The sequence below is a fragment of the Meles meles genome, chromosome 7 (genome assembly GCF_922984935.1).
Source record: "Meles meles chromosome 7, mMelMel3.1 paternal haplotype, whole genome shotgun sequence".
NCBI classification, from domain to species: domain Eukaryota; kingdom Metazoa; phylum Chordata; class Mammalia; order Carnivora; family Mustelidae; genus Meles; species Meles meles.
The window spans coordinates 128,383,567-128,409,805 of NC_060072.1; the positions used below are offsets into that span (position 1 = coordinate 128,383,567).

Below are 26,239 nucleotides of genomic sequence, written 5' to 3' on the forward strand. Positions count from 1 at the left end.
CAACTGGTTTCCTCATCCATGCACTCTCCCTCCGCAGCAGCTCACAGTCCCTGCAGAGATGGCCGTGAAGTGAAGGGGGGCATCCAGCCTGCGTTTTGAAAGCTCAGAGTCCATGTTGCCTTCATTAGCCGGTGTCGCCTGCTAAACGCTGGGGTGCGTGCTCCTCCGTGGACCGTGTCCTAAGAGTGTGGCTGTAGTTGCTGCTCTCTGGACCTAGAGGTGCCTCACTGACACTCGCCCTGCCCGCCCCCAGCCCCACCCCAGAAGCAGATCTTACTGTTTACCCCCTAGTTAACCAGACTGGCAGAACTCAAGAGTGGTTAGGAGGGGACCTCTGTCATTTCCTGTTTTGATGGTCACCATTTTCTGCGTGTGTCCCTGTGCCGGCTCCTGGCTGAGAGCGAGGTATGGTTCCAGCTCGCTTCTGAGTCACAAAACCCCTCCTGAAGGGACGGGAACCAGGCTGAGAAAGGAGGACGTGCGTGGGTCACACGAGGAGTTCACGGCCAAGGCTGGTCTCCGCAGGCCTTCTCAATAATGCAATGACTGCATCCTGTTCTACTTTCTCCCAGAACCCCCAGGGCAACCCACTGACTTCTATTTAACCACAGCTCAGAATCCTCCTGACTTCGGCGATTCTCATTTTCTTTTCCGAACAGCGTCTGATTGCGGTGTTCTCTAGGACTTGTGAAAGGGATTTAAAATGTATACGGTGAAAAATACGTGGCCTGTTGGCAGAGCCGGTTGATACCGAGCATGAAATGCATAAGCAGTCAACTTCCTTAGGCTGTTAAAACCCGGGGAAGCCCAGCCAGTAGCGGTGCTCTTGCTTTTATCCATGGATGACCCGGTTGGGAAGCTTGTCTTGACGCCACAGTGTGGCTGCAAATCTGGCTGTGCTTAAACTTGAGGCAGACAGACCCAGAAATACAGGAAGAGCACAGAGCGGGAGGCGGCGAGCTGAAGGGCCACACGGTAGGAAGGAAGGACCTGCTCCGATTTCTGAGTGACTGACATCAGGAGGACTTGCGGGGTGGTGGCAGGGCGATTGTTTTGTTTTGCTTAGTCTTATTGTGTTTTTGAGAGACCACGGGAAAGACACTCCTTTCTGTGTATAAGTCTGCTAAAGTGTGCATTCATACTGATGCTCAGGCAAGTGCAAATAGACTGCTGTTAGTAATAAGGGACCTCACGGACCAAAGCTGCCATCCTGGGCAGAAGTATACCAGGGGAGCCCTGACATGTGAGCGCCAGAAGCACTGTGCTGTATCAGGAGAGAAGATTTTTTTTTTTAAGATTTTACTTATTTATTTGACAGACAGAGATCACAAGTAGGTAGAGAGGCAGGCAGAGAGAGAGGAGGAAGCAGACTCCCTGCCGAGCAGAGAGCCCGATGCAGGGCTCAATCCCAGGACCCTGAGATCATGACCTGAGCAGAAGGCAGAGGCTCAACCCACTGAGCCACCCAGGCGCCCAGGAGAGAAGATTTGGGGGCCACCCAACTGGAGAGGGAACAAAAGGCAATTAACATAAAACTCAGCAACATACCGTCAATAATGTCCTTCTGTGTAATCACGCTTATGTTGCAACAAGCTACGAGGGGCATTTTTCATTCAATAAGGGGGGGAGTTTCATTTTCCTTAATTACTGTGTTGTCTATAGAAAGTCCCAGATTAAAAATCTCCTCCGGACGATCGGCAGCTGTTCTGGAGCTCAGAAGGGTCTGCCCATGCGGAGCAGCCATTGTGGGGGTGGGGAGAAATCGGGAGAAGTTGGTTAAAGTATACAGACTTTCAGTTATATGATGATGAAGGTCTGAGGATCTAACGTACAACATGGGGACTATAGCTGATGACGCTATATGATGTCATTGAAATTGGCTAAGAGGGCAGAACTTAAATGTTCTCAGAAAAGTAAATATGGGGGGTGAGGTTATAGATCTGTTTATTAGCTTGGAGGAAACACTTTCACAGCGTGTGTGTGTGCGCGTGTGTGTGTGTGGGTGTGATGTTATCATGTAATACACTTGAAATGTCTTACATTTTGATTGTCATTTATACCTCCCTGAAGCTGGAGAGGAAAAAAAAAACCATTTAGAAAACAGGAACAAAAACAACTCTCTCCAAAGCTTTTCCTTCCCTGGGTGCACTACAAATTACTTAGCAGCCAAAACAGTTCTAGGAAACTTAGCATACCTGAATTGAAATGAAATGAGCAAGATGCACGAAAGGAAAGAAGTAAAAAGTAGATCATTTCTTTGTTATTGCCTCTCCCAGTTCTTCTATTGCACACTAGAGGGGGAGAAAAAAAAAATCCCATAAATTGTGACTATTTGGGTGTTCAAAATTGTGGCTAGTATGTAACACTAAAAGTAGAAATACTTGATTTGGGGCGCCTGGGTGGCTCAGTGGGTTCAGCCGCTGCCTTCGGCTCAGGTCATGATCTCAGGGTCCTGGGATCGAGTCCCGCATCGGGCTCTCTGCTCAGCAGCGAGCCTGCTTCCCTCTCTCTCTCTCTCTCTGCCTGCCTCTCTGTCTACTTGTGATCTCTGTCTGTCAAATAAATAAATAAAATCTTTAAAAAAAAAAATACTTGATTTTGTGGGACTGGATAGAAGCATACAGAAATTATTGCTGAGATCCTTTGATTTTTTTTTTTTTCTGCCACAAGTAAACAGAAAGAACCACAGAGCTTATGATCCAGTCTCTTGACAGGCCTGTGATAAGACATTTGGGCAGACATACCTGGAGTGTTCGTAATATAAAAAATTTGTGTCTCAGGTTGACCATTATCCATTAAACTTGGCTTTGAATGACTCTGGGGTCTTCAGAAAAACTAACTTGTCCTCAGAGGAAATGAGTTACCAATATAAAGGACATTCAGAATATTGTATTTTTTATTTTGTTTGACACTTTCAGAAAATGTACTTCAAATAATTTTTTTTTTTAAAGTATTTATTTATTTGACAGAGAGAAAGATCGCAAGTAGACAGAGAGGCAGACAGAGAGACAGAGAGGAATCAGGCTCGTTGTTGAGCAGAGAGCCCGATGCGGGACTCGATCCCAGGACCCTGAGATCATGACCTGAGCCGAAGGCAGCGGCTTAACCCACTGAGCCACCCAGGCGCCCCTCAAATAATTTTCAAACAATGGTAACAACTCTAGAATACATGTATATTTTTTTCCCAAGAATACCTTCTTGAAGGGGCCAACCCTAACTTGGGCAAGGTTATGTAGGCTTGATTTTTTAAAAATTCAAATTATCTGAGCATCACAATTTTGTATTTTATAATTTATAAATTTGTATATAAATTTATAACTTTGTAATTTACTATTAGAGATGTGGGTGGTTTTGTTGTTTTGTTTTTTTTTTCCCTCTCTGGGTTACCAAAAGGCTGGTTCTCCTTGACCTCTAGAATAAGGCAAGTTCTTCTATTTAAGCATTACACTAAGTACCATCACATCACTGCATCTCTTTTATAAAACTTACCACAACTGCAGTGAATAATGTCATTGTTATGTTGGTATTTCTCTCCCACAAAGATATCCATCTCACAGAGCAAAACCATATTTTTTTTCCTGTTGATCTGTGTTCCCCTAAAGAGAGAACCTTGCACATTGAGGAACTGAATAAATACTTGATGAATTAAACAGGAAATTATGTAATTACTGAGCTAATTCTACCAAGCGTAAGTAGTTAAAGTGTAGGAAGCAGAATTCAAAGCTTTTCTCCAACTTGTCATCTTGAGACTTTGCATTATAGTTGCGGCTAAGAGAAAAATAGGTGGGTTTTTTTTGTTTGTTTGTTTTGTGTTTTTTTTTTTTTTTTTTTTTTGCCCTTCTCAGTAGGCAAGAGAATTAGCACATCTTTCTGGAGGGAAATTTGGTGATTTACATCACACCTTTTTGGATATAAACACCTTTTGATCTGAGGATTTATCAGAGGAAGTAATTAAGGATAACATGTTCTAGATGTGTGCAGTGAACTGAGTGTTTGTGTCCCCCCTAGAATTTATAAATTGAAATCCTAGCCGCCCACTGTGAGCTTATCAGGAGGGGAGAGTTGTGGGGAGGTGATTAGGTTATGAGAGTAAAGCCCTATGAGTGAGATTAGGATCCTTGTGTAAGGGACCCCAGAAGCTCTCTCACCCTCTTTTCTACAGCATGAGGATAAAATGGTAAGATCCCTGATGGCCATCCACCTCTGGAAGAGGGCTCTCCCCAGACTGACCATCCTGGTAACTTCCTCTCAGACTCCCAGCTTCTAGAACACGAAGAGATAAATTTCTGTTGCTTATAAACCACTCAGTTTATGGTACTTTGTATAGCAGCCTGAACTGACTGAGATAATCTGTATTTTAAATAGAAAAAAGAAATAGATATTTCTGATGCACCCCCACAGATGCTCCCAGCCGTCCGTACCCTCTTGTTCGACCCATCTCTGAGGCGGACCCTCTACCTGGGCTCTTTCTGCACCTCACTTCCTATCTGCCTCACTCCACTTGGGTCTTCCTGAGTGAGACACCTTCATGAGGTGTTCTCATTCAGTACGGTACTTTCACAGAGTGCACGGACGCCCAGGAGAGTCGCACCAAAGCCAGAATGCCTTTGACCGGTGGAAAGGTTAAGTATCACACTCCTCCTGACAGGTTGTCCAAGGCAGGGCTTCTGTGGCTTCTCAGAGGATGGTCCAGAAGGATTAAGCAATACCTAGTGGTAGCCAAGTCAGTCATGAGCCCTCGTAGTTTCTTTCTCTCCTTCTTGGCTTTACCCTCTCTCACTTGTGCTCCCTGAATCAACTCCGCTGTAAACACTTTCCCTCAGCTTCTGCTTTCTGGGGGGTCTGAGAGGTTATCTACTTGGTTAAGTAAGATAGACTGTTTAGTCAGTGGGTATAGATATGTACAACCATTAAAAACGACATGAAAAGATATCTTTCTGTTGCCACAGATACGCCCAAGTAAGTCAATGGCGCTTCGTCTTCTGTTCCACTCAGTAGCCAACCACTTTCCCTAAAGACCTGACTCACAGACGGCCATTGGGAAGTGGGAGATAGCCCCCGACTTGACTGAAAATGTTTGAGCAGATACTTGAGATGCCTTCAGTAAAGGTCGTTAGAGTCATTCCAAGTGTTAAAGTAATTAAACAAAGAAGCCATTTGATTGGGGGTGACTCTAATGCCTTGGTACCCTATAAGAGCACCCCAAAAACCAAGCCAGAGCCGGTTCCTATAAATACACTCATATCCCAGGAAACAAACCAATCACTCATAGCCAGCTAGGCCTTCGCAGATAAGGCAGCTGCTTAAACTGTAGCCAACCCCTTTCCTTGCTTTGCTTGGACATCTTCTCTAGAAAAGCCTTTCCCCCAGCTCCTGTTGGTGGAGGGTCCCCAACCATCTGTGTTTCTGTGCTGCCTGGTTTGACGGGGTGTTTGCTCAGACACAACTTTGAACACTTTAATACAGCTCGGTTTATCTTTTAACACAAGTTAGTTGTGTATGTGGAAACGGTAACAGTGTATCTAAAAATAGAACCCAGTCGATATTCAGCATTCGTCATTATGACAAAATTCTTCACACATCAGAGCTGATTTCTGCTTTCCTCGTTTGCCCCCTGCCCTGTCCTCTCAAGCACCAGGCGGTCAGAGAACTTCACTCTGGCTAGTTTTGGTTTTGGTCATGGAGATGGTTTGCTCCATTTTTTTCTGTTTAGGAAGAACAAAGCACGCGGTGTGAAATAAACAGTAACAAAATGAACACAGCAAACTTGCATAACTTGTGATCGCTAGAACAGAGGGACTTTGTTAGCAAGGACTACAGCTGTTGGAGAGGGAAGTGAAGATTCCAGAATGAAAACAAAAAAATACTACGTCTCCCCGTTTCTCAGCCTGTACTTTGTCAAGGTTTCCCTTGCATTTGTTTATAACGCTTCTTGGGAAGTTATCCGTAGTGTTTAATTTTCTAAGTACTGAATGGACCTTTTTAAACAGCGTAAATGCAGAGTGGTATTTTAGAAGGGTTACCGCTGCTGGTTGGTCTTAATTCTTCCGTCTCTATCCTTGCAGTGGAATAAAAGTACTTAGCAGAAACTTGACGGCAACATGTGAAACCACTTGTGCGACAGGTTCTGGATGTTTCCAGGCCGCACTTTGTGGACTGAGGCACTTCAGAGAATGATGGGCCTGGTCCCTGTTGATAGGATCCTAGGTCACCACGCTTTTTATTTTTTATTTATTTTTAATTTTTACACTTGAAGAAAAATGGAAACAATGTAATTCGGAGAAAACTGGCTAAGACATGGGACAGCTAGATGGGCTCAGTTAGAGCTGCGAACAAAGAATGGAAACAAAGTAGTTATTCAGGAGTTGGAATGGCAACCACACAACAGGCTCAGCCCATCAGCAGCAGGAGAAGGGAACAGGTGGGTTTGAATCCACCCCCCCACCCCCCCACTCCCGGGAATCCAGACTTTTCTGCTGCCCTTGCTAAAGCGCTTTGGTCTGGTGGAGGCACCAGCTCCCCAGCTGGGGTCTCTGTGGGCTTGAGGAAGGAGACCCTGAATCCTACACCAATCCTGTCTTTTGACACAGTGCTGGATTTTAAACAAAGTAGATGTTAAGTAAATGTGTGTTGAAATGTGTGTGTGTATGTGTTGTGACTTGACCTTTCCCTGATTTTCTCTGAATTTTGGTTAAAGAACTTCTCTTTGGTTATGAATGACTTTTATGTCAAAGTCGTGTATAGATTAAAGTTGTGCTTTTTACTAGAAATATAAACTGTGATATGGATTCAGTTAAAGCAACTGTGCCTTGGCTTCCATAACAAAATAACATACCCTGTGTAACCTGAACAACAGAAACGGATTTTCTCACAGTTCTGGGGGCTGAAATTCTTCAGTCATGGTCTGGCGAGGTCTGTTTCTGGTAGGCACACTCTCCTTGGCTTGCAGACGGCCACCTTCGTCCCGTGTCCTCCCCTGGTCTTTTTTTTCCCCTCCGTGTGTGCCCTGAGGAAGAGTCGTCTGGTGTCTCCTCCTCCTCTTACCAGGACACCAGTCCCAGTGGATTAGAGCCCTACGTTTATGACCTCATTTCACCCAGTTTCTCTAAAGACCCTCCCTCCCAATACAGTTCCACCCGAGGCTAGGACTTCAGTATCTGACTTTGTGGAGGAGGGGGACACAAACATTCAGTCCGTAACAACAGCTGAAGAAAAGACCAGTTTTTCAGGTGGTGGGGGTGGTTTTAAGCAGCGAGCATAAAGTGAAAATTGTTTCTGAATGATACCATTAACTTCCCGATAACTCCTGAAATACTGTATACCACACTTGGTAAAACTAACCAGTAGTAAAATAAAATAGGAACACTTCTTTTCTTCTTAAGAGGCTGGCTTAGCTGAAAGTTACTTTTAAGTACTCTCCCTTCTAAGGTGAGGAGACCCACATTTCACAACCCGGAATAAATAAAATCAAGCACATTCTCCTCGTGTTGGCTTCTTGCCCAGTAACTTGTAGGAGTCATTGAGCCTTTTGAAGTTGCCCTAGGGAGAGACAGCCTCCCTAGGGTAAAGAAGCCCGTTTGCCCTTTTTTTTTTTTTTTTTTTTTTTTTTTTTTTTTCTCATTTTATTTATTTTTTCAGCGTAACAGTATTCATTCTTTTTGCACAACACCCAGTGCTCCATGCAAAACGTGCCCTCTCCATTACCCACCACCTGTTCCCCCAACCTCCCACCCCTGACCCTTCAAAACCCTCAGGTTGCCCCAACCTCCCACCCCTGACCCTTCAAAACCCTCAGGTTGTTTTTCAGAGTCCATAGTCTCTTATGGTTCGCTTCCCCTCCCCAATGTCCATAGCCCGCTCCCCCTCCCCCAATCCCACCTCCCCGCAGCAACCCCCAGTTTGTTTTGTGAGATTAAGAGTCATTTATGGTTTGTCTCCCTCCCAATCCCATCTTGTTTCATTGATTCTTCTCCTATCTCCTACCCCCCCATGTTGCTTCTCCATGTCCTCATATCAGGGAGATCATATGATAGTTGTCTTTCTCCGATTGACTTATTTCACTAAGCATGATACGCTCTAGTTCCATCCACATCGTCGCAAATGGCAAGATTTCATTTCTTTTGATGGCTGCATAGTATTCCATTGTGTATATATACCACATCTTCTTGATCCATTCATCTGTTGATGGACATCTAGGTTCTTTCCATAGTCTGGCTATTGTAGACATTGCTGCTATAAACATTCGGGTACACGTGCCCCTTCGGATCACTATGTTTGTATCTTTAGGGTAAATACCCAGTAGTGCAATTGCTGGGTCATAGGGTAGTTCTATTTTCAACATTTTGAGGAACCTCCATGCTGTTTTCCAGAGTGGTTGCACCAGCTTGCATTCCCACCAACAGTGGAGGAGGGTTCCCCTTTCTCCACATCCTCTCCAGCATCTGTCATTTCCTGACTTGTTCATTTTAGCCATTCTGACTGGTGTGAGGTGATATCTCATTGTGGTTTTGATTTGTATTTCCCTGATGGCGACTGACAGAATGGGAGAAGATATTTGCAAACGACATATCAGATAAAGGGCTAGTATCCAAAATCTATAAGGAACTTAGCAAACTCAACACCCAAAGAACAAACAATCCAATCAAGAAATGGGCAGAGGACATGAACAGACATTTCTGCAAAGAAGACATCCAGATGGCCAACAGACACATGAAAAAGTGCTCCACGTCACTCGCCATCAGGGAAATACAAATCAAAACCGTTTGCCCTTTTTGAAGAAAAATCCATTCCATAGATAACAGTGGAATTCACTGAAAAGGCTGACACGGTCTCTGTTCTTCATATGGGATTTCTTACTTGGTAAATCTCTCCATCAGCGTTTGCTAATCCTTTACATACCTTAGTTGAAGACCCTGGATCCAAAGTGATCAGATTCTTAACACACAGAAAGATGTGTGCTGCATTTCTCTATGTGTATGGGTGTGTGTGTGCACGTGTGCACGCATGCATATTAATTGTATGAAACAAAATCCTGATCAGACGGGTCTTGCTTGCATAATGATTTAGCCATTTAGGTTTTATAGGCCCTGAGCTCTGTGGTAGCAGAACCTTGCACGGAGTGGGTAATGCATAAGCACCTGATAATTGGTTTCTCGAACAGAAACAATCAGTCCCTTAATTGAGTCCTTTAAGTTATTTATGTACCTGCTGCTTTAGTAAAGGCTTGGAGTCCTAGTAGTGTGACTGCTGGGTCATAGAGTAATTCTATTTTTAGGTTTTTGAGAAAGCTCCATACTGTTTTCTACGGTGACTGCCCCAGTTTACCTTCCCACTAACAGTGCACGAGGGCTCCCTGTTCTCCAGTCTTTCCCAGCACTTGTTATTTCTTGTCTTTTTTTTTTTAAGATTTTATTTATTTGAGAGAAAGAGCGAACACAAGCGGGGGAGGGGCAGAGTGAGAGGGAGAAGGAGACTCCCCGCTGAGTGGGAAGCCCAATGGGATCATGACCTGAGCCAAAGGCAGATGCTTAACCAGCTGAGCCAGCCAGGCGCTCCTCTTGTCTTTTTGATACCTGTTTTGAGAGAGGGAGATGATACCTCATTGTAGTTTTGATTTGCACTTCTCTGATTATGAGTGATGTTGAGCATCTTTTTGTGTGTTTGTTGGCCATCCAGATGTCTTCTTTGGAAAAATGTCTGTTCAGGTGTTCTGCCCATTTTTTCATTGGACTGTTTTTATTTTATTGCTCTTATTGTAGGAGTTCTTTATAAATTTTGGATACTAACCCCTTTTTAGATTGATGATTTTTCCAATATTTTTCCCCTTTAGTTGGTTGCCTTTTTATTTGTTGATAGTTTCCTTTGTGGGGCAGAACTTTTTTAAGATTGGTGTAGACTCACTTATTTTTGCTTTTGCTGTTTTGGTGTCAGATTCAAAAAATCATTGCCAACACCTGCATCAAAGAGAATATCACGAATGTTTTCTTATAGAAGTTTTATGGTTTCAGGTCTTACATTCAAGTATTGAATCCATGTTGACTGAAGTTTTATGTATGGTGTAAGACAGTGGTCCGGTTTCATTCTTCTGTGTGTGGCTGTCCAGTTTTCCCAACACCATTTGTTGAAGAGAATGTCCTCTCCCCGTTGTATGATCTTGGCTCCTTTGTCATAAATTAATTGACTATATATGCATGGGTTTATCTCTGGACTGTTCTGTTCCATTGATTTATGTGTCTGTTTTTATGCCAATACCATACTCTTTGATTACTATGGTTTTGTATTATTGTTTGAAATTGGGGAATAGAATGCCTCCAGCTTTGTTCTTTCTCAAAATGTCTTGGCTAGTGGGGGTCTCTTGTGGTTTCATATAAATTTTAAGATTTGTAAAATCTAATTTATAGATTGGATATGTAAATCTAAATCACATTTCTACAGTGACAAATGCCATTGGAATTTTAACAGGGATTGCATTGAATCTGTAGATTGCTTTGAGTAGTATAGACATTTTAAGAGTGCATTTCCACTGCATGAGCATGGACTGTCTTTCCGTTTACTTGTGTCTTCCTCACTTTCTTTCATCTTTCTTTCATCACTTTCTTGTAGTTTTCAGTATATAGGTCTTTTACCTCCTTGGTTAAATTTATTCCTAGAGATTTTACTCTTTTTGAAACAATTATAAATGGGATTGTTATTTCTCTTTCTGATAGCTTGCTATTAGCATAGAGAACCGCCTCAGATTTTTGTATATTGATTTTGTATCCTGCAACTTTACTGAGTTGGTTTATCAGTTCTAACAGTTTTTTTGGTGGAGTCTTTAGGGTTCTCTCTCTATATAATATACCGTCTGCAAAGAGTGACGGTTTTACTTCTTCCTTTCCAATTTGGATGCCTTTTATTTCTTTTTCTTGTCTAATTGTTCTGGCTCCCAAAGTCTCTTTTCAATTAACAGCCACCATAGTACTGTTAACATATCGGACCACATCGCTCTGCTGCTGAAAACCCTCCAGTGACTTATCTCATTTAGAGTAAAAGCTGAACATCTTGGTTGTGACCTGAAAAGCCACATCAAACCCGAGAGCTCTGACCTCATCTTTCGTTCTTTTCCCTGGTTCCCTCCAATCAGCCAGACCTCGTCTTCCTCGGGCACATCTGTGTCCAGGCCTCTGCCGTGGTGCTTTCCTCTGCCCGGAGTTCGCATCTCTGTACTCGCTCACCGCCTTCATACTTTTGTTCAAGTGCCACCTGCCCTGGGCTTTCCTTGCCTTGTTTAGATTTTTCTTTTCCTACTACATTCCTTCGAACATATACTTTGCCTATTATGTCTGTTGTTTATGCTCATCTCTCCCTGCCTCCCTGCCCCCACGCCCCCCGCCCCGGAACGTAAGCTCCTAGAGGGCAAGAGAATCTTAGTTTCCGTTATTCACTGTCCAAAATAGTGCCTGACATACAAGTAATGAGTGGATGAGCGCTCTAATGAGATTTTCCCTGGCTGCCCCATTTCACGTTGCCTCTTCACCCTTCACCCCCGTGGTCACTCCCTATTCACATAACTTTTTTTTCCCCTACTTTAATTGTTATTTGAAATCCCCTCTACTAGAATACAAAATAAGCTGTGTGGGGACAGGGACTCAAGACAGTAACCATATTCTTATAAATACTCATTAAGGGAATCCATTCTAGAGAAGAACTTGGAAATTTCTCAAATCAATTAACTGCATATGTAAATCTTATCTTGTGACAAATCTGATAATTTGCTTATTCAGTCTGGGTCAATGTTCGGTGGTCAGAATACATAATTACATTCTTTTTATCACTGTGGTTTGATATATTTGGCTGTTAAAGAATTCCCAAGGGGGATGCCTGGGTGGCTCAGTGGATTAAACCTCTGCCTTCGGCTCCGGTCATGATCTCAGGGTCCTGGGATCAAGCCCCGCAACGGGCTCTCTGCTCAGCAGGGAGCCTGCTTACCCCTCTCTCTCTCTGCCTGCCTCTCTGCCTATGTGGTCTCTGTCAAATAAATAAGTAAAATCTTTAAAAAATTTAAAAAATAAAATATTAAAAAAAAAAAAAGAATCTGCCCTTGGCTCAGGTCGTGATCTCAGGGTCCTGGGATCGAGCCCTGGATTGGGCTCCCCCTCAGTGGAGAGCCTGCTTGGCATTCTTCCTCTGCCGTTCCCCCTGCTTGTGCTCTTGCTCTCTCTCCTTCTCTCTCAAATAAATAAAATCTTAAAAAAGAAAAAAAAAAGAATTTCCAGACTCTCCTTGATAGTTTATAATAAATTGGGCAAATATTTTTTAAAAGCTCAGTGATTGGTAAGACTCAAGGCAAGATTTTTTACAACATGCTATAGAATCTTTCACCCGTGTGTATGCAAATAGAGTTGAAGATTTTCATTCTATGTGGGAAGGATTTTTGCTTTGATTATCACTGAAAGTAGCAAAATGATACTAAGAAATTGTAGAGGGAAGGATAACTAGGCACTGAAGGGTTAATTTTTTACATATTAACCCTTCAGTGCCTAGTTATCCTTCCCTGTACAATTTATTTTTTACATAAAACAGCTTGTGATTTTATTCTGGATTCTTTTATTTATTACCATCTCTTCGGTTCCTGAGTATTTCCTGTGTGACTCTCAATGGCGATCCTCTCATTTGAGTCCTTTCTAATTATAGAAGAGTACAGCAGGTTTTATAGGAAATGATTATGTACTACAGAAAGTAGATCAAAAATCTGATTTGATTTTTAAGCTCTTTCCCATAGTCTCATAATAGGTATCTGGGTCATACTTTTCTTTAAATTTCTTTTTAAAATATTGCAAGTTGGGGGTAGTTAATATTTAGACAAATCCATTAAAGACATTAAAAATGGACTATGGATTTTTCTTTTATGTTATTGGATGTTGACAGTTTCAGAATGAAAATGGGAAAAAACAGACCTTGCTATTGAGCACTGTAAAATGCATCTTTATATTAAGAGGGAGAAATCACGGATGCCTGGGTGGCTCAGTGGGTTAAGCCTCTGCCTTTGGCTCAGGTCATGATTCCAGGGTCCTCGGATCGAGTCCTGCATCAGACTTCTTGCTCAGTGGGGAGTCTGCTTTTTCCTCTGCCTGTTGCTCTCCTGCTTGTGCTTGGTCACTCTCTCTCTCTGACAAATAAATAAAATCTTAAAAAAAGAAGAAGAAGAAGAAATCAGTGCATGAAAATTGAAGTAACTCTATTAATCACAACCAGAAGTTTGTTTTGAATCCATTTCATTCTGCTTTTTAAAAGTAGTTATTCTACTAGTAGCACATTTTTTTAAAGATTTTTAAAAAAAATTTATTTGACAGACAGAGATAAGTAGGCAGAGAGGCAGGCAGAGAATGAGAGGGGGAAGCATGCTCCCTGCTGAGCAGAGAGCCGGATGCAGAGCTCAATCCCAGGACCCTGAGATCATGACCTGAGCCGAAGGCAGAGGCTCAACCCACTGAGCCACCCAGGCACCCCAGTAGCACATTTTTAATAAACATTTTGTTGTATCCCTTAAAATGATTGGTTTCATTATTCACTCATTAAGTCATTGTCTAGGAAGAAAACTAGAAATAGAGCCATAAACTTGCTATAATCTGTTTTATCACAACTTTATGACCAAAGAGTATTTGTTTTGCTTTGTTTTTTGAGATTCTACATGTCAGATCATATGGTATTTGTCTTTTCTGTCTGACTTATCTCACTTAGCATAATGTCCTCAGAGTCCATCCATATGTCACAAATGCAGGATTTCCTTCTTTTTATGGCTGAGTAATATTCCATTTATCCATTGACGGACACTTAGGTCATTTCCCTGGCTTGGCTATTGTAAATGATGCTGCTGAGAACATGGGAGCACGGATGTCTCTTCAACATAATATTTTTGTTGTGATAATATAATAGATATTATGCATATATAATATATTCCTTTGGATATATTCCCAGAAGTAGAACAAAACAGATTTTTTTAAGTTCATTATCTCCCACTTACAATAACTGTGTCCTGATAGCCTCAGGGCTAGTGATTCCAAAAGGTTGAGAAAATGCAAAAATGTGCTCCTGCTGCAAACCTCAAACGTATCTCCAGCAAGAACATGTGGGCTCTCACAGGCCGGGCCTCTGGAACACTAATGCAGCTTCCTTGAGCTACATGGAAGAGCAAGTCCTCTGGCTCCAGAGCTGTGTGGGAACAGCCCCCCTTGAACCTGCTAGCCGGGCTTCTGCACGTGCCTCTGCATGATCAGATTCCGGTCTCATCTCTCAGCACATGGCGGCATGATGAAGGACCTTAAGGGAGGCTAGAGCGCATGAGTCAGAGGAGGAGGACGAACATTCGGGAGGGTGGAGATGTTGCATGGCCATCCTTCTGGGTCAACAGGCCAGACTGTAGTGGGGCTGGATTGGGCCTGGGACAGGCAGTGGTGAAACCATGTGGCTTCGATCTTCAGCGTTCAGCTCTACTTGTAACTCATCCACCAGAAGAATTCTTCCCTGAGACTGGAAAGTGACAAAAACTCTCCAGGCGTCCACGATCGAAGCCCAGGCATCCTTGGTGATACAGCAACAGCTGCCACAGGACAGGGACATAGAAAAGGAATATTTCCAAAAGTAATAAACTTGCAAAGCAAAGTTAGAATGCTCCCAGAATAAATGTAAGGCCAGTGAAAATCCTTAAAGTTAGTCAAGGAAACATTTTCTCAATAAGGAACTTTGCATGACTTTTCCTTACCCTTTCCAGATACAGTATATATATTATAAAGTCCTTATGTATAAACTCTTTATAGTATATTCCTCATATATACAGTACAGTGTACTGTGATAGAGTAGCTGTGGTCTCTCAGCTCTCCCTACACAACCTCCTTTGTGGCGTTGTTGAAAGCCACAAAACCACATGTGTTTTAATATCTTAATTCTCTTTGCATAAAATAGAGCTTTATATGTTGTGGAAAATAGAAGAGGGAAAAGTCATAAACAAATAAACAAAAATCATGATTTGACATTGTTATTGATTTCCTGGACCACAAATCAATTCAAGTGCCAAGAGGCGGAGATACATGAGCTTTACAATAAATGAGCATAGTTCTGTTTTGTTTTGTTTTCAAGGTTTTATTTATTTGACAGAGAGATGGCGAGAAAGGGAAGACAAGCAGGGGCAGTGGGGGAGGGAGAAGCAGGCTTCCCACTGAGCAGGGAGCCCGATGCGGGGTTCGATCCCGGGACCCCAAGATCATGGCCTGAGGGTAAGGCAGATGCTTAACTGACTGAGCCCCTCAGGTGCCCCAATGCCCGTAGTTCTAGCACATGAAACTACTCAGTGTTACCTGTTTTTTTTTTTTTTTCTTTAAATGAACTAAATGACACTACAAGGCAGACTTTGGCCTGATTTTTTTTTTTTAACCTCTTTCTGTCCCAATTTTTGAGCATTTTGTAAAATACAATTTTCAAGAGTTCTGAATTTCACACAGACATTTAAGTGCTCTGTAATTGTCCTCAACGCACCCCTTTGAATGAAAGGCAGCCTAGGGCTGCAAAAAGTTCGGGCTTTAGAATTAGATCATTAGATTTAAATATTCCCCCATTATTTGTGGCCTAGGAGAACTTTTTTTTTTTTAAGATTTTATTTATTTACTTGACAGACAGAGATCACAAGTAGGCAGAGAGGCAGGCAGAGAGAGAGAGAGGAGGAAACAGGCTGTCCGCAGAGCAGAGAGCCCGATGTGGGGCTCGATCCCAGAACCCTGGGATCATGACCTGAGCTGAAGGCAGAGGCTTTAACCCACTGAGCCACCCAGGCGCCCCCTAGGAGAACTTTTTTGAGGCTCACTTCCTCACCTGGAAAAACCAGTGGTTGGTGGGATTAAATGAAACGCGCCAGTCTCTGCATAACACACAGCACGCCGCTCAGGCATCCCTGAGTCGTAGTTCTTATAATGTGATTATAAATCGTGCTGTGTGCAAGATGAAGAAGGACGTGGAAGAGAGCAGTAGAATTGCTTTACGCCTGTATTATTTATTCATCTCCCTTTTCACACATATTTGGAAACAGACCAGAGAGGTAAGGTGGTAAAGTGACACAGCCTTTTATTTATTTATTTATTTATTTATTTGACAGAGAGAGAGATCACAAGTAGGCAGAGAGGCAGGCAGAGAGAGAGGGAGAAACAGGCTCCCCACTGAGCAGAGAGCCCGATGCGGGGCTCGATCCCAGAACCCTGAGATCATGATCTGAGCCGAAGGCAGAGGCTTAAACCACTGAGCCACCCAGGCGCCCCATGACACAGCCTTTTGAAAGCACTCTTGCTTACTCGTCTGGCTGGTGAGATGCTCTACTCTTCTACAGATCGGTACTTACTGAGCTTTAGTTCACAAGCTGAAGTGTGCAGACTTTTAACTCTGTGAGCTGAAAAGGCAACTACAAAACAAGAGGGTATTGCTAACCCCTTTACGCTGTGGAGCAGACGCTGGTTAGAAGGTACCAGAAAAAGGGCAAAGGAATCCATCAGCCTTGTTATGTGGACACGGGAGTGAGAAGCAGAGACTGGTAGGCTAGTGTGGCCTCACCTCACGTGGCCTCCAGGGCCACAGGACAAGTGAGCCAGGAATCCAGGTAGGAGGAGACAGAGACGCCAGACCCCAGCTATGGCACTGGCCTGGGAAAGAAAGTTCTTACACGGCATTAATGAGGTCGGAAGAAAGTGGAATTAAGGAGCACGTGGTCTCCCACTTGGTTTATTATCCCAGTGATTCTGTAGAGTAGGGTGATTCTAGATCTCATTCTCAGCTGGGATTTAAGTGCTTCTCCACACTAGTCCTGCTGGGACCCTCCCTAAGGCGGTGGGCCGGCGGTGGGCCACCTTTACCCGGGTGTTTTCTGCCTTGCTTCCCTACCTTCCCCTCCAGCCATGACCAAGTCTTTCAGGAAGACCTGTGAGGCCCTGGGGTTAGAGAGTGGGTGAAGGAGGACTTGAAGGGGAGCCTGCAAGCTGGGGCAGGGCCCACTCCACAGAACACATGTTACTTTTGGTCCAGAGACCTGGCTCAGTCTGTCCCCACCGTCCCCTCTGTCCTGGTTGCCCAGGAGACCCTGTAGGGCCGTGGCTTCCTGGTTTCTGTTTGCTCTTCCTTTTCAGGACTGCGCCTTACCTTAGGAAGGGAGTAACAAAAGGGAAAGTCAACAGTGGCTGTGAGAGGGAACAAGGCAGAGAGGCCCGAATGAGGAGAGGAGGAAGTCCTGTGAGGACCCTACAGCCAGCCGGCCAGAAATGCAGGTGCCCACTGAAAGCAGAGTGTGTTTGATTTAAAAAAAAAAGAAAAAACGGTTTCATGGGATTAAACATTCAAAGATTCCTTAAGCCATGGTCCCTTGGGACATAAAGTTAGTTAAAGAAATAAATGCCTCTGTGACTGAGGACTACGGAAGAAAATCAGAATTCAAGAGATAGGATGGTGGAAGCCAACAGATCTGGGGAGGCTGTACCATTTTCTCATGTCCGAGACAGTATGCAAGAACGGACGCTGGAGGAAACCATCTTTTTTTTTTTTTTTAAAGATTTCATTCATTCATTTGACAGACAGAGATCACAAGTAGGCAGAGAGGCAGGCAGAGAGAGAGAGGGGGAAGCAGACTCCCCACTGAGCAGAGAGCCCGATGCGGGGCTCAATCCCAGGACCCCGGGATCATGACCTGAGCCGAAGGCAGAGGCCCCAACCCACTGAGCCACCCAGGTGCCCCTGGAGGAAACCATTTTAACGTAATCGTCATTTAACGTTGCGGCGTAGGGCAGGCCCTCAACCGTCTTAACTAATTTGGTCTGAAGAGTGTCACAGGGAAGAGCACAGACGAAGCCGTTCGTGTAGGGCTTTAAAAGATGGGTGAGTAAGGGCAAACGTTTATTTAGATATGGCATTTATTGTGGTGTATAGCAAGTGCCTGTTTATTTTTTATTAAGATTGTTAAAATAGTTATTTATTTTACAGAGAGAGAGGGGGTTCACAAGGGGAAGAGCAAAGGAGAAAGAAGAAGAGGGGGAAAGATCTCCAGCAGATTCCCTGCTGAGTCCAGAGCCTGATGCAGGGCTCGAACCCATGACCCTGAGATCATGACCGGAGCCGAATCCAAGAGTCAGACGCTTAACTGACTGAGCCACCCGGATGCCCTACAAATGCCTATTTATTGAACGCTCTCTATTCTGAACACTGGCTTGGTCTTGTGCATGCATTTTTTTATAGGGTTGGGTTTTTGAGGGGAGGTAGGGCGGTCGGTGGTGGTTAGACCCACATATAAGTGAGATCAAATGGGATTTATTTTGTCTAACTTCTGTCACTTAGCATAATGCCCAGGGAGTCCACGCAAGTCATCACAAATGGCAGGATTTCCTATACCTTGTGATGCGCATTTTCTGAAATCTCATAATCATGCTGCCATATTTGGTGTCATTACTCTCATTTTAGCCAAGAGGAAACATTGCTCAGTGAGGGTAAGAAATGGGCCCAGGTTGCTCACCTGGTAAATGGCAGAATCAGAGCTCAAATCCAGGCACATTTAAAATGCCTTGCTCTGGGGGCGCCTGGGTGACTCATTGGTTAAAGCCTCTGCCTTCAGCTCAGGTCATGGTCCCAGGGTCCTGGGATCGAGCCCCGCATCGGGCTCTCTACTCAGCAGGGAGCCTGCTTCCCTTCTCTCTCTGTCTGCCTCTCTGACCACTCGTGATCTCTCTCTCTGTCAAATAAATAAATCTGAAAAAAAAAAAAAATGCCCTGCTCTTGAACCCGTTCGAACAGAATTGATGTGGGAAGTGGCTTCCGTGTAGTAGGAGTGCTGCTTGAATTAGAGCTGAAAGGAGTTCAGGGAACCAAAGGCGACACCGTCATTTGGCCCTTTTGGGTCGCATCCTGGGGTCTTTTCCTCTTATTTTGATAAAAGCCTTTTTCCTCCTCTTCACTTTAACTGTTGTCCATTTCGATTTTGGAAATGTAGTTCCTGTAGTAAAGACACTGAGGGACGGGATTCTTCTGTTCTTTCCTCAGTGCACATTGATACAGCGGATTCTCATCTATAGCTCCGCATCTGATGCCGGCATTATGGGTCACAGGACATGAGCCAGGGAAGGAAGAACATTCTGTATTGATGTCTTAGCAGTCAGAACATTAAATTATTATCGGTGGTCCCTATCACTATATGCTAGCCTTCCCCACACCTTCAGTGTTTCTGTTTTTCAGTGTTTCCTCTTCCTGGGATTCCGGTCTTTGAAAAGTTAATGCATAAAAGACGTGAGATTTTTCATAGGGTCGTCTGTACAGTTGTACATTTAAAATTTTGTCTTCTAATGGTGAAAACACGTATGTGATGCTTAAACTCTATATCCTCCAAGGAATAAAAGACCTTGAGGGAAAGGAGAGCTCATGCTAACATTTAAAAAAAAAAAACAACAAAAAACTTGGATCTACGTTTTTGTGATCTGACTCTCCTGAATAATGGAAAGATCTATTCAAGAAAATCCTATTTTTAGCAGTAAAACCAAGTCTGATTAAGACTATGTCTTCTTTTAAAGGGCATCATAATATACTGCTGGTTGCAGTTTAAAATGGTGCCCATTTGGACGGTAGTTTGGAATAGAATTTAAGAAGGTCTTGCTAACTCATGGCTTACTCATGCTACCTCTGGGAATCTGTCCCAAGGAAAGAATTCTAAATAGAAAGAGGCTTTTCGTATAAAGATTTTTTAAAGTAGAATATTTATCAGTGAAAAAAAACTTTTAACCTACATAGCAAAAAAGGTGAATGGTTGGAATAATTTTTTAAGTGGTAGATTTAGAAAAAGCATATCACATAAATAGTATATTACTTTAAACACTGGATAAAAGTGAAATATGATTGTAGGTGTGGGAGTAAAATCTATTATATTTAAAGAAGTTTCAAGAAAAAATGGAAGCACCATCACTTTATCAGGGATTTTGTTTGACAAAAATAGACTCAAAATGGATGAAAGACTTAAAATGTGAGACAGGAACCTGTCAAAATCTTAGAGGAGAACTCAGGCAGCAACCTCTGTGACCTCAGCCGCAGCAGCTTCTTGCTAGACACGTCTCCGGAGGCAAGAGAAACAAAGGCAAAAATGAACTATTGGGACTTCATCATGATAAAAAGCTTTTTCACAGCAAAGGGGAAATAGTCGAGAAAACCAAAGACAACCAACAAATGGGTAAAGATATTTGCAAATGTCTTAACAGGTAAAGGGTTAGTATCCAAAAATCTGTAAAGAACTTATCAAACTCAACACCCAAAGAACAAATAATCCGGTCAAGAAGTGGGCAGAGGACATGAACAGACATTTCTGCAAAGACATCCAAATGGCCAACAGACACATGAAAAAATGCTCAACATCACTCGGCATCAGGGAAATACAAATCAAAACCACAGTGAGATACCACCTCACACCAGTCAGAATGGCGAAAATTGAGTCAGGAAATGACAGATGTTGGTGAGGATGGAAAGAGGAACCCTCTTATAGTGTTGGTGGGAATGCAAGCTGGTGCAACCACTCTGGAAAACAGTAAGGAGGCTCCTCAAAAACTTGAAAATAAAGCTACCCTATGACTCAGCAGTTGTACTACTAGGTATTTACCCCAAATGTGAGCCACCCAGGCACCCCAATAAAATCTTTTTTAAAGATTTTTTTTTTTTTTAATTTGACAGAGAGAGAGATCACAAGTAGGCAGAGAGGCAAGCAGGGGCGGGGGGTGCGGGAAGCAGGCTCCCTGCTGAGCAGAGAGCCTGATGCGGGACTTGATTCCGGGATCCTGAGATCATGACCAGAGCAGAGCTTAACCCACTGAGCCACCCAGGCGCCCCAATAAAATCTTTTTTTTTTTTTTAAGTCCCTATTTCCATTCAAGGGAAAAAAAACACCATTGTCATTAAAGATCATAGTGCATACCAAGAATCAGAGTTCCTGCATTATGCCCATTTTATGTCTCCTGTGCTCTTATCCAGAATGTGGTAGCCTTTCTCAGTCTGCATATTGTGGATGGATCTGATTTCATGGCTCTTAGCTTGGTCCTTAACCCAGACAACAGTCCCATGGAACCGATTAACTGTGGAAAATTTGGAAATAAAGAGGGGCTCTTATTCCAAATCCCCATTTTTCGACCCTGACAAGCCAGGCCAAAGAAGAGCTCCTTCAACAGGGAGAAACTACTCGGAAAATGTCCACGTGTCCACAATGTAAAGAAACACAATGCCAGTTAAACAGCACCTCTTTTCACCATTTCTGCGCTTACCTGTTTTTTCACCTTGTAGATAAATAGGAATTGCCTAGACAGAGGGCAAATACTTAACCTGTGACTTTGCAAAGCATCAGATAATGAAGGATGGCTTCATTCATGTGACCATCTTCAATGGCTGACCGAACTCAAGGGCACCTGGGTGGCTCCCTTGATTAGGTGGCCAACTCTTGGTTTTGGCTCAGGTCATGATTTCAGGGTTGTGAGATCAAGCCCTGCATCAGGCTCTGCACTCAGTGTGGAGTCTGCTTGAGACTCTCTCCTCTCCTTGTGCCCCTCCCTGCAGCTCTCTCTCTCTCTCAAATAAGTCTTTAAAAAAAAAAAAAAAAAAAAAGGAAAGGTCATTGATTTCATAATTCCCTGAAGTCATGAATTAAACATATTCTCTGGCTCTTTTTTCACCCCAGACACTGTACTTCCTAGAATTATGTCATGAATTATTCATTAAAGTAGCTGTTTGGGGGTGGGAGTGGCAGTTACTAGGTCTTTTTTCACTGAGCCCAAAGAAGAAGGAGCATTTTATTCTTCTGTGTGTATCTCCGGATTTCCAGTGGTTACAAGCTGTTACGTTGTAAACATATATTTCTGGACTTGGTCTTCACCTTCATTACTTGTCGTGCCTTCAAAGAGAGCAGTGGCCTTTTCCTGGTTCAGAGATGGGTGGTTTGCGGTGCAGAGCGCAAAGATTTCCCGCGCCGTGAATACTAACGTGCTGTTTTGTGATAAAGGACACAGGTGGCAGAAAACGACGCCAGCCGATATTTGGTGTATGCTGGTTGGTATCATGGGGAGAAAAAAGAGGAGCTCGGTTGTTTCTTTTTCTTTATATATATATACATATACATACATACATACATACATATATATATATATATATATTTTTTTTTTTTTTTAACCTTTTCTCTCTTTCTTTTCCCTCTTAGACAAAGCCCGTTGCATTTGCTGTTCGGACAAATGTCAGCTATAGTGCAATCCACGAAGATGACGTCCCGGTGCCAGGCATGGCCATCTCCTTCGAAGCAAAAGATTTTCTGCATGTTAAGGAAGTAAGGAAAAGGATTTGAATTTCTACCCGCATGAGTGTTCACCTTGAAACGTCGTTTCTTCTCTCTTATTGCTGTGACATAGCATGGCGTGCCGCCCTACCCCCGACTTGTGTAACACCTGCGGATACAATACCGCTTAACCTTTTCTAATATAAATGTAACCTTTTTAAAGAAGAAAGAACTCACAGGCGTCTTGCACTAACTCCAGGGCTCCCCTGGGCTCTGTGACCCAGAAATTGGGAATGACTGGACTAGATGATCCTTTTTTATGCATAACCTGTGCTCTTTCTTTTTAATTTTTAACCTTGGCTGTGTGTCATTTTCCCCTCACATCTATCACAAGTTTAACCATCGGCGGAGGGTTAATAATACCTAGAGCTCATGATCTCACCTCTCTGCTGACAATGCCTAAACGCCGACCACAACGCCTGGACCCTCCTTGGGTGGTAAATGACTGCAGTGGAAGGGAGAATGGCAGGCACTGGAGCCACTGAGGCAAGGAGTAGAGAGCAGGGCACTCCCTTTATCTCCGAGCCGAAAGTCTCCACCTCTCAGTAAAGGATGACTCATATCCACCCACTGGAAAAATACACCCTTAATTAAGGTTGATTTTGGAACAACATTTATCAAATGTTGTTTTATCAAATTATCAAATGCCTGCTGTGCAGAACATGGTATGAAAAGAGCAGAAATTCCCCCTGAATGATGTTCATGGTGTGTGCGTATGAGGTTTCCTTGGACCTGCAGAAATGAGAATTGGAGCAACTTGCACCTGAGAGATGATCTGTCACGAGGAGTATATGTAAATTTCAGGGCTCACTGTGATACGGGCTCTAAGTAAAGGAGATGATGACTGCCAATTAAAAGAGCCTGGAGTAGGGGCGCCTGGGTGGCTCAGTGGATTAAGCTGCCGCCTTCGGCTCAGGTCATGATCTCAGGGTCCTGGGATCGAGCCCCGCATCGGGCTCTCTGCTCTGCAGGGAGCCTGCTTCCTCCTCTCTCTCTGCCTGCCTCTCTGCCTACTTGTGATCTCTCTCTCTCTGTCAAATAAATATATAAAATCTTTAAAAAAAAAAAAGAGCCTAGAGTAGACTCACATAACAAAAATGTATTAAAAAAATAAAGCCATCCTCTAAAACTGTTTGGTAAAGAGGTAGAAAGGTACAGTTTTGACTCAAATATGTTTTTATATATGTAGGGGAAAAAAGCCTGGAGAATTTATTATTGTTTTAAGATTTTATTTATTTATTAGAGAGAGAGACCAGGAGCAGGGAGTTGGGGGGAGGGAGCAAGGGCAGAGGCAGAGGGTGTAGCAGTTGCCCCCCTGAAAAGGGAGCCTGTTGTGTAGGACTCGATCATGACCTGAGCCGAAGGCAGACACTTAACCGACTGAGCCACCCAGGCACCAAGCCTAGAGAATATAGAGCCTACCATTTCATTAACTTTTAGAAAGAGATATGAATACTGGGGGGGAAGGAAAGATAAAAAGTGTTGTCAGAATTAATGACATGTCTGAAACAGACTTTACAACAGGAAGTTAGGTTAATCCGTGGTCCCCTCCTGATGGCTGCTGCTTAAAGAGAGATCTCTTTCTACCGTGGAAGGAAAAGAAAAACAGAGTGGCCCATCTTTGAAATGTTCAAGAACATACTGGAAAGCTACCAGTCAACTGAGAGAAGTCAGACCAAATTGTAAAGACTTAGGATAAATATTCCATCGGCAAGAGAGAAATTGTCAACATCCACATGAGTGGAGAACTCTGTGAACCCTGTGACGCAGGAATTAGAAACCTGTTAGCACCGGGCGCCTGGGTGGCTCAGTGGGTTAAAGCCTCTGCCTTCCGCTCAGGTCAGGATCCCAGGGTACTGGGATCGAGCCCCACAGAGAGCCCACATCGGGCTCTCTGCTCAGCAGGGAGCCTGCTTCCTCCTCTCTCTCTCTCTGTCTGCCTCTCTGCCTACTTGTGATCTCTGTCTATCAAATAAATAAAATCTTTAAAAAAAAAAACACCTGTTAGCACAGAGGGGCATTTTGCTCTGATGCAAGATATTTCAGGTAGATTTCAGTGTTTCTCGACCACTCTTAGTATTTGTAAGTAATCTGATTATGGAAGAGGCGTCTGTCACACCCCCTCGTTCCTAATGGTCTCTTGGTAGGAAGGAACCAGGGGAGGTGATCCTGTAAGAGCCTCGCTGGGATTCAGGCTAGTCTCAAAGCAGTAGCAGGAAAGAGAAGGGAGGGTCCAGCCTGCCTTCTGAGATTGCTGAGCTCACTGACAATACTTCCCTCGTACATGCTCAAACAGGAAACCGGTAGAGTAGCTTCCATTGTGACATTGAGGCGTAGTTTACCGTAATTGCCATAATACCCTCTCCACCGAAAACAGTTAACACAGAAAAGCAATCTGAAGGCATGGACTTCTGTGCACTGATGGCAAACAAATTTGATTTTGTCTTTAGAAATTTAACAATGACTGGTGGATAGGGCGATTGGTGAAAGAAGGCTGTGAAATCGGATTCATCCCAAGCCCAGTGAAACTAGAAAATATGAGGCTGCAGCATGAACAGAGAGCCAAGCAAGGGAAATTCTACTCCAGGTATGAGGAAAACGGCATTTGTGTAAAAGTCTACATTACACGGTCAACTGTGTCTTCGTGTTGTCTGCGTCCCACCGTATTTATTACGGGTTGAAAAGCGCACTCGCGATACGGTTTAGTGATGGCATCAAGAATCACATTAATTGTTCTCATTAAGAATAAAGGCATCAAGTATTAAATCTGGGCTTCAGTGCAGACGTTGTTCTCAAGTCCTAATCTCTTACTGAAAACATTCTGGCCCTGAGCAGCCTCGGTGACTAAGCTGAGTGTCGCTAACTGCCTGGTGGGGTGGGGAGGCGTTTCAGACACAACGGTCTTCGATTCGACATCGCTGGCCAAGAGCAGGTCTTGTGATCTGTGCATTTTATCCTCACTTGGGAAACTGAGTTTTCAGTTCTACCCACTGCCTAGCACTTCAGGGTTGAAACCCTGTATGAAACCAGTTAAAACTGCCTTTGGCGATAGCCATTGAATGAGTTATGAATACACTGGGGCTGAGTAATCCTTCCTGAGCCTTGAAGTTGTGCGCCCCTCTGTAAGAGCAGCCCTGGAAGACTGAGAAGAATTCAGACATGGAGTGACTTTGAAATTGAACTGTATGCAGGCACGTCTGAGAACACAGCCTGCTTCTCCCTGGGGGAAGGGATGTGAACAGCTAGGTTCTGTTTTCTCTAGCTTAGGTTTTATTTGTTTCTCTAATGCTACAAAATCCTTTGTAGTCAAAGGTAATATTTTAGCATTAGCAAGATTTTTTTTTTTTTTTTTTGGTCAAGTATCAGCAATAAATGAAATAGAAAATCATTTTTGGTTTGGACCAACCATCTTCTTTAGTATTTTGTTAACTGTCGGGTTCTTTAGTTCAGATGCAGCTCCTCCCTTTCTGGAGACCTCGTCCCCATATTTGACTCTCATGAAGCCGTAGGTTATTGGAAGCTGTCAGATTGAGACGCGTGTAGTCCCATAGAAGTAGATCTGTGCAGATCAACAAAGCATGAGCAGCTGACTTGTGGGATGTTGAAGATCTGATTCTATTCGTACAATTTCCAGTGTTCTCCGACTTTATTGGGTCTTCTTCTGTTCTCTGTATGGACACTGGTATCTCAGAACTAGCTAATAAAATCTCATAATGTGGAAAATTTTTTATTTTCATGGGATATAGATATTGCTGTTTTCAATTTGGGGGTATATTGGTTGTTGGGGTTTGATGTTATCTCGGGGGATGCTCGTGTTGTCTTTATTTGTTAAGGAGTTTTCCTGGTGAAGTAAGTTTAGGATAATACTAGATAATAGGGAAATTACTTCGA

The 26,239-nt window shown here is 43.4% G+C and overlaps 1 protein-coding gene across 7 annotated transcripts in view; it reads left to right on the forward strand.

Annotated features, from left to right (window-relative positions):
- CACNB2 (calcium voltage-gated channel auxiliary subunit beta 2) overlaps positions 1–26,239 on the forward strand; it is a 387,082-nt gene that overhangs the window by 319,630 nt on the left and 41,213 nt on the right. For all 7 annotated transcript variants that reach the window (XM_046011563.1, XM_046011561.1, XM_046011564.1 and 4 more), the window contains 2 exons: positions 22,217–22,339; positions 24,799–24,935. In XM_046011563.1, coding sequence (XP_045867519.1) covers positions 22,217–22,339; positions 24,799–24,935 — 260 coding nt within the window. The remainder of the gene's footprint in view (positions 1–22,216; positions 22,340–24,798; positions 24,936–26,239) is intronic.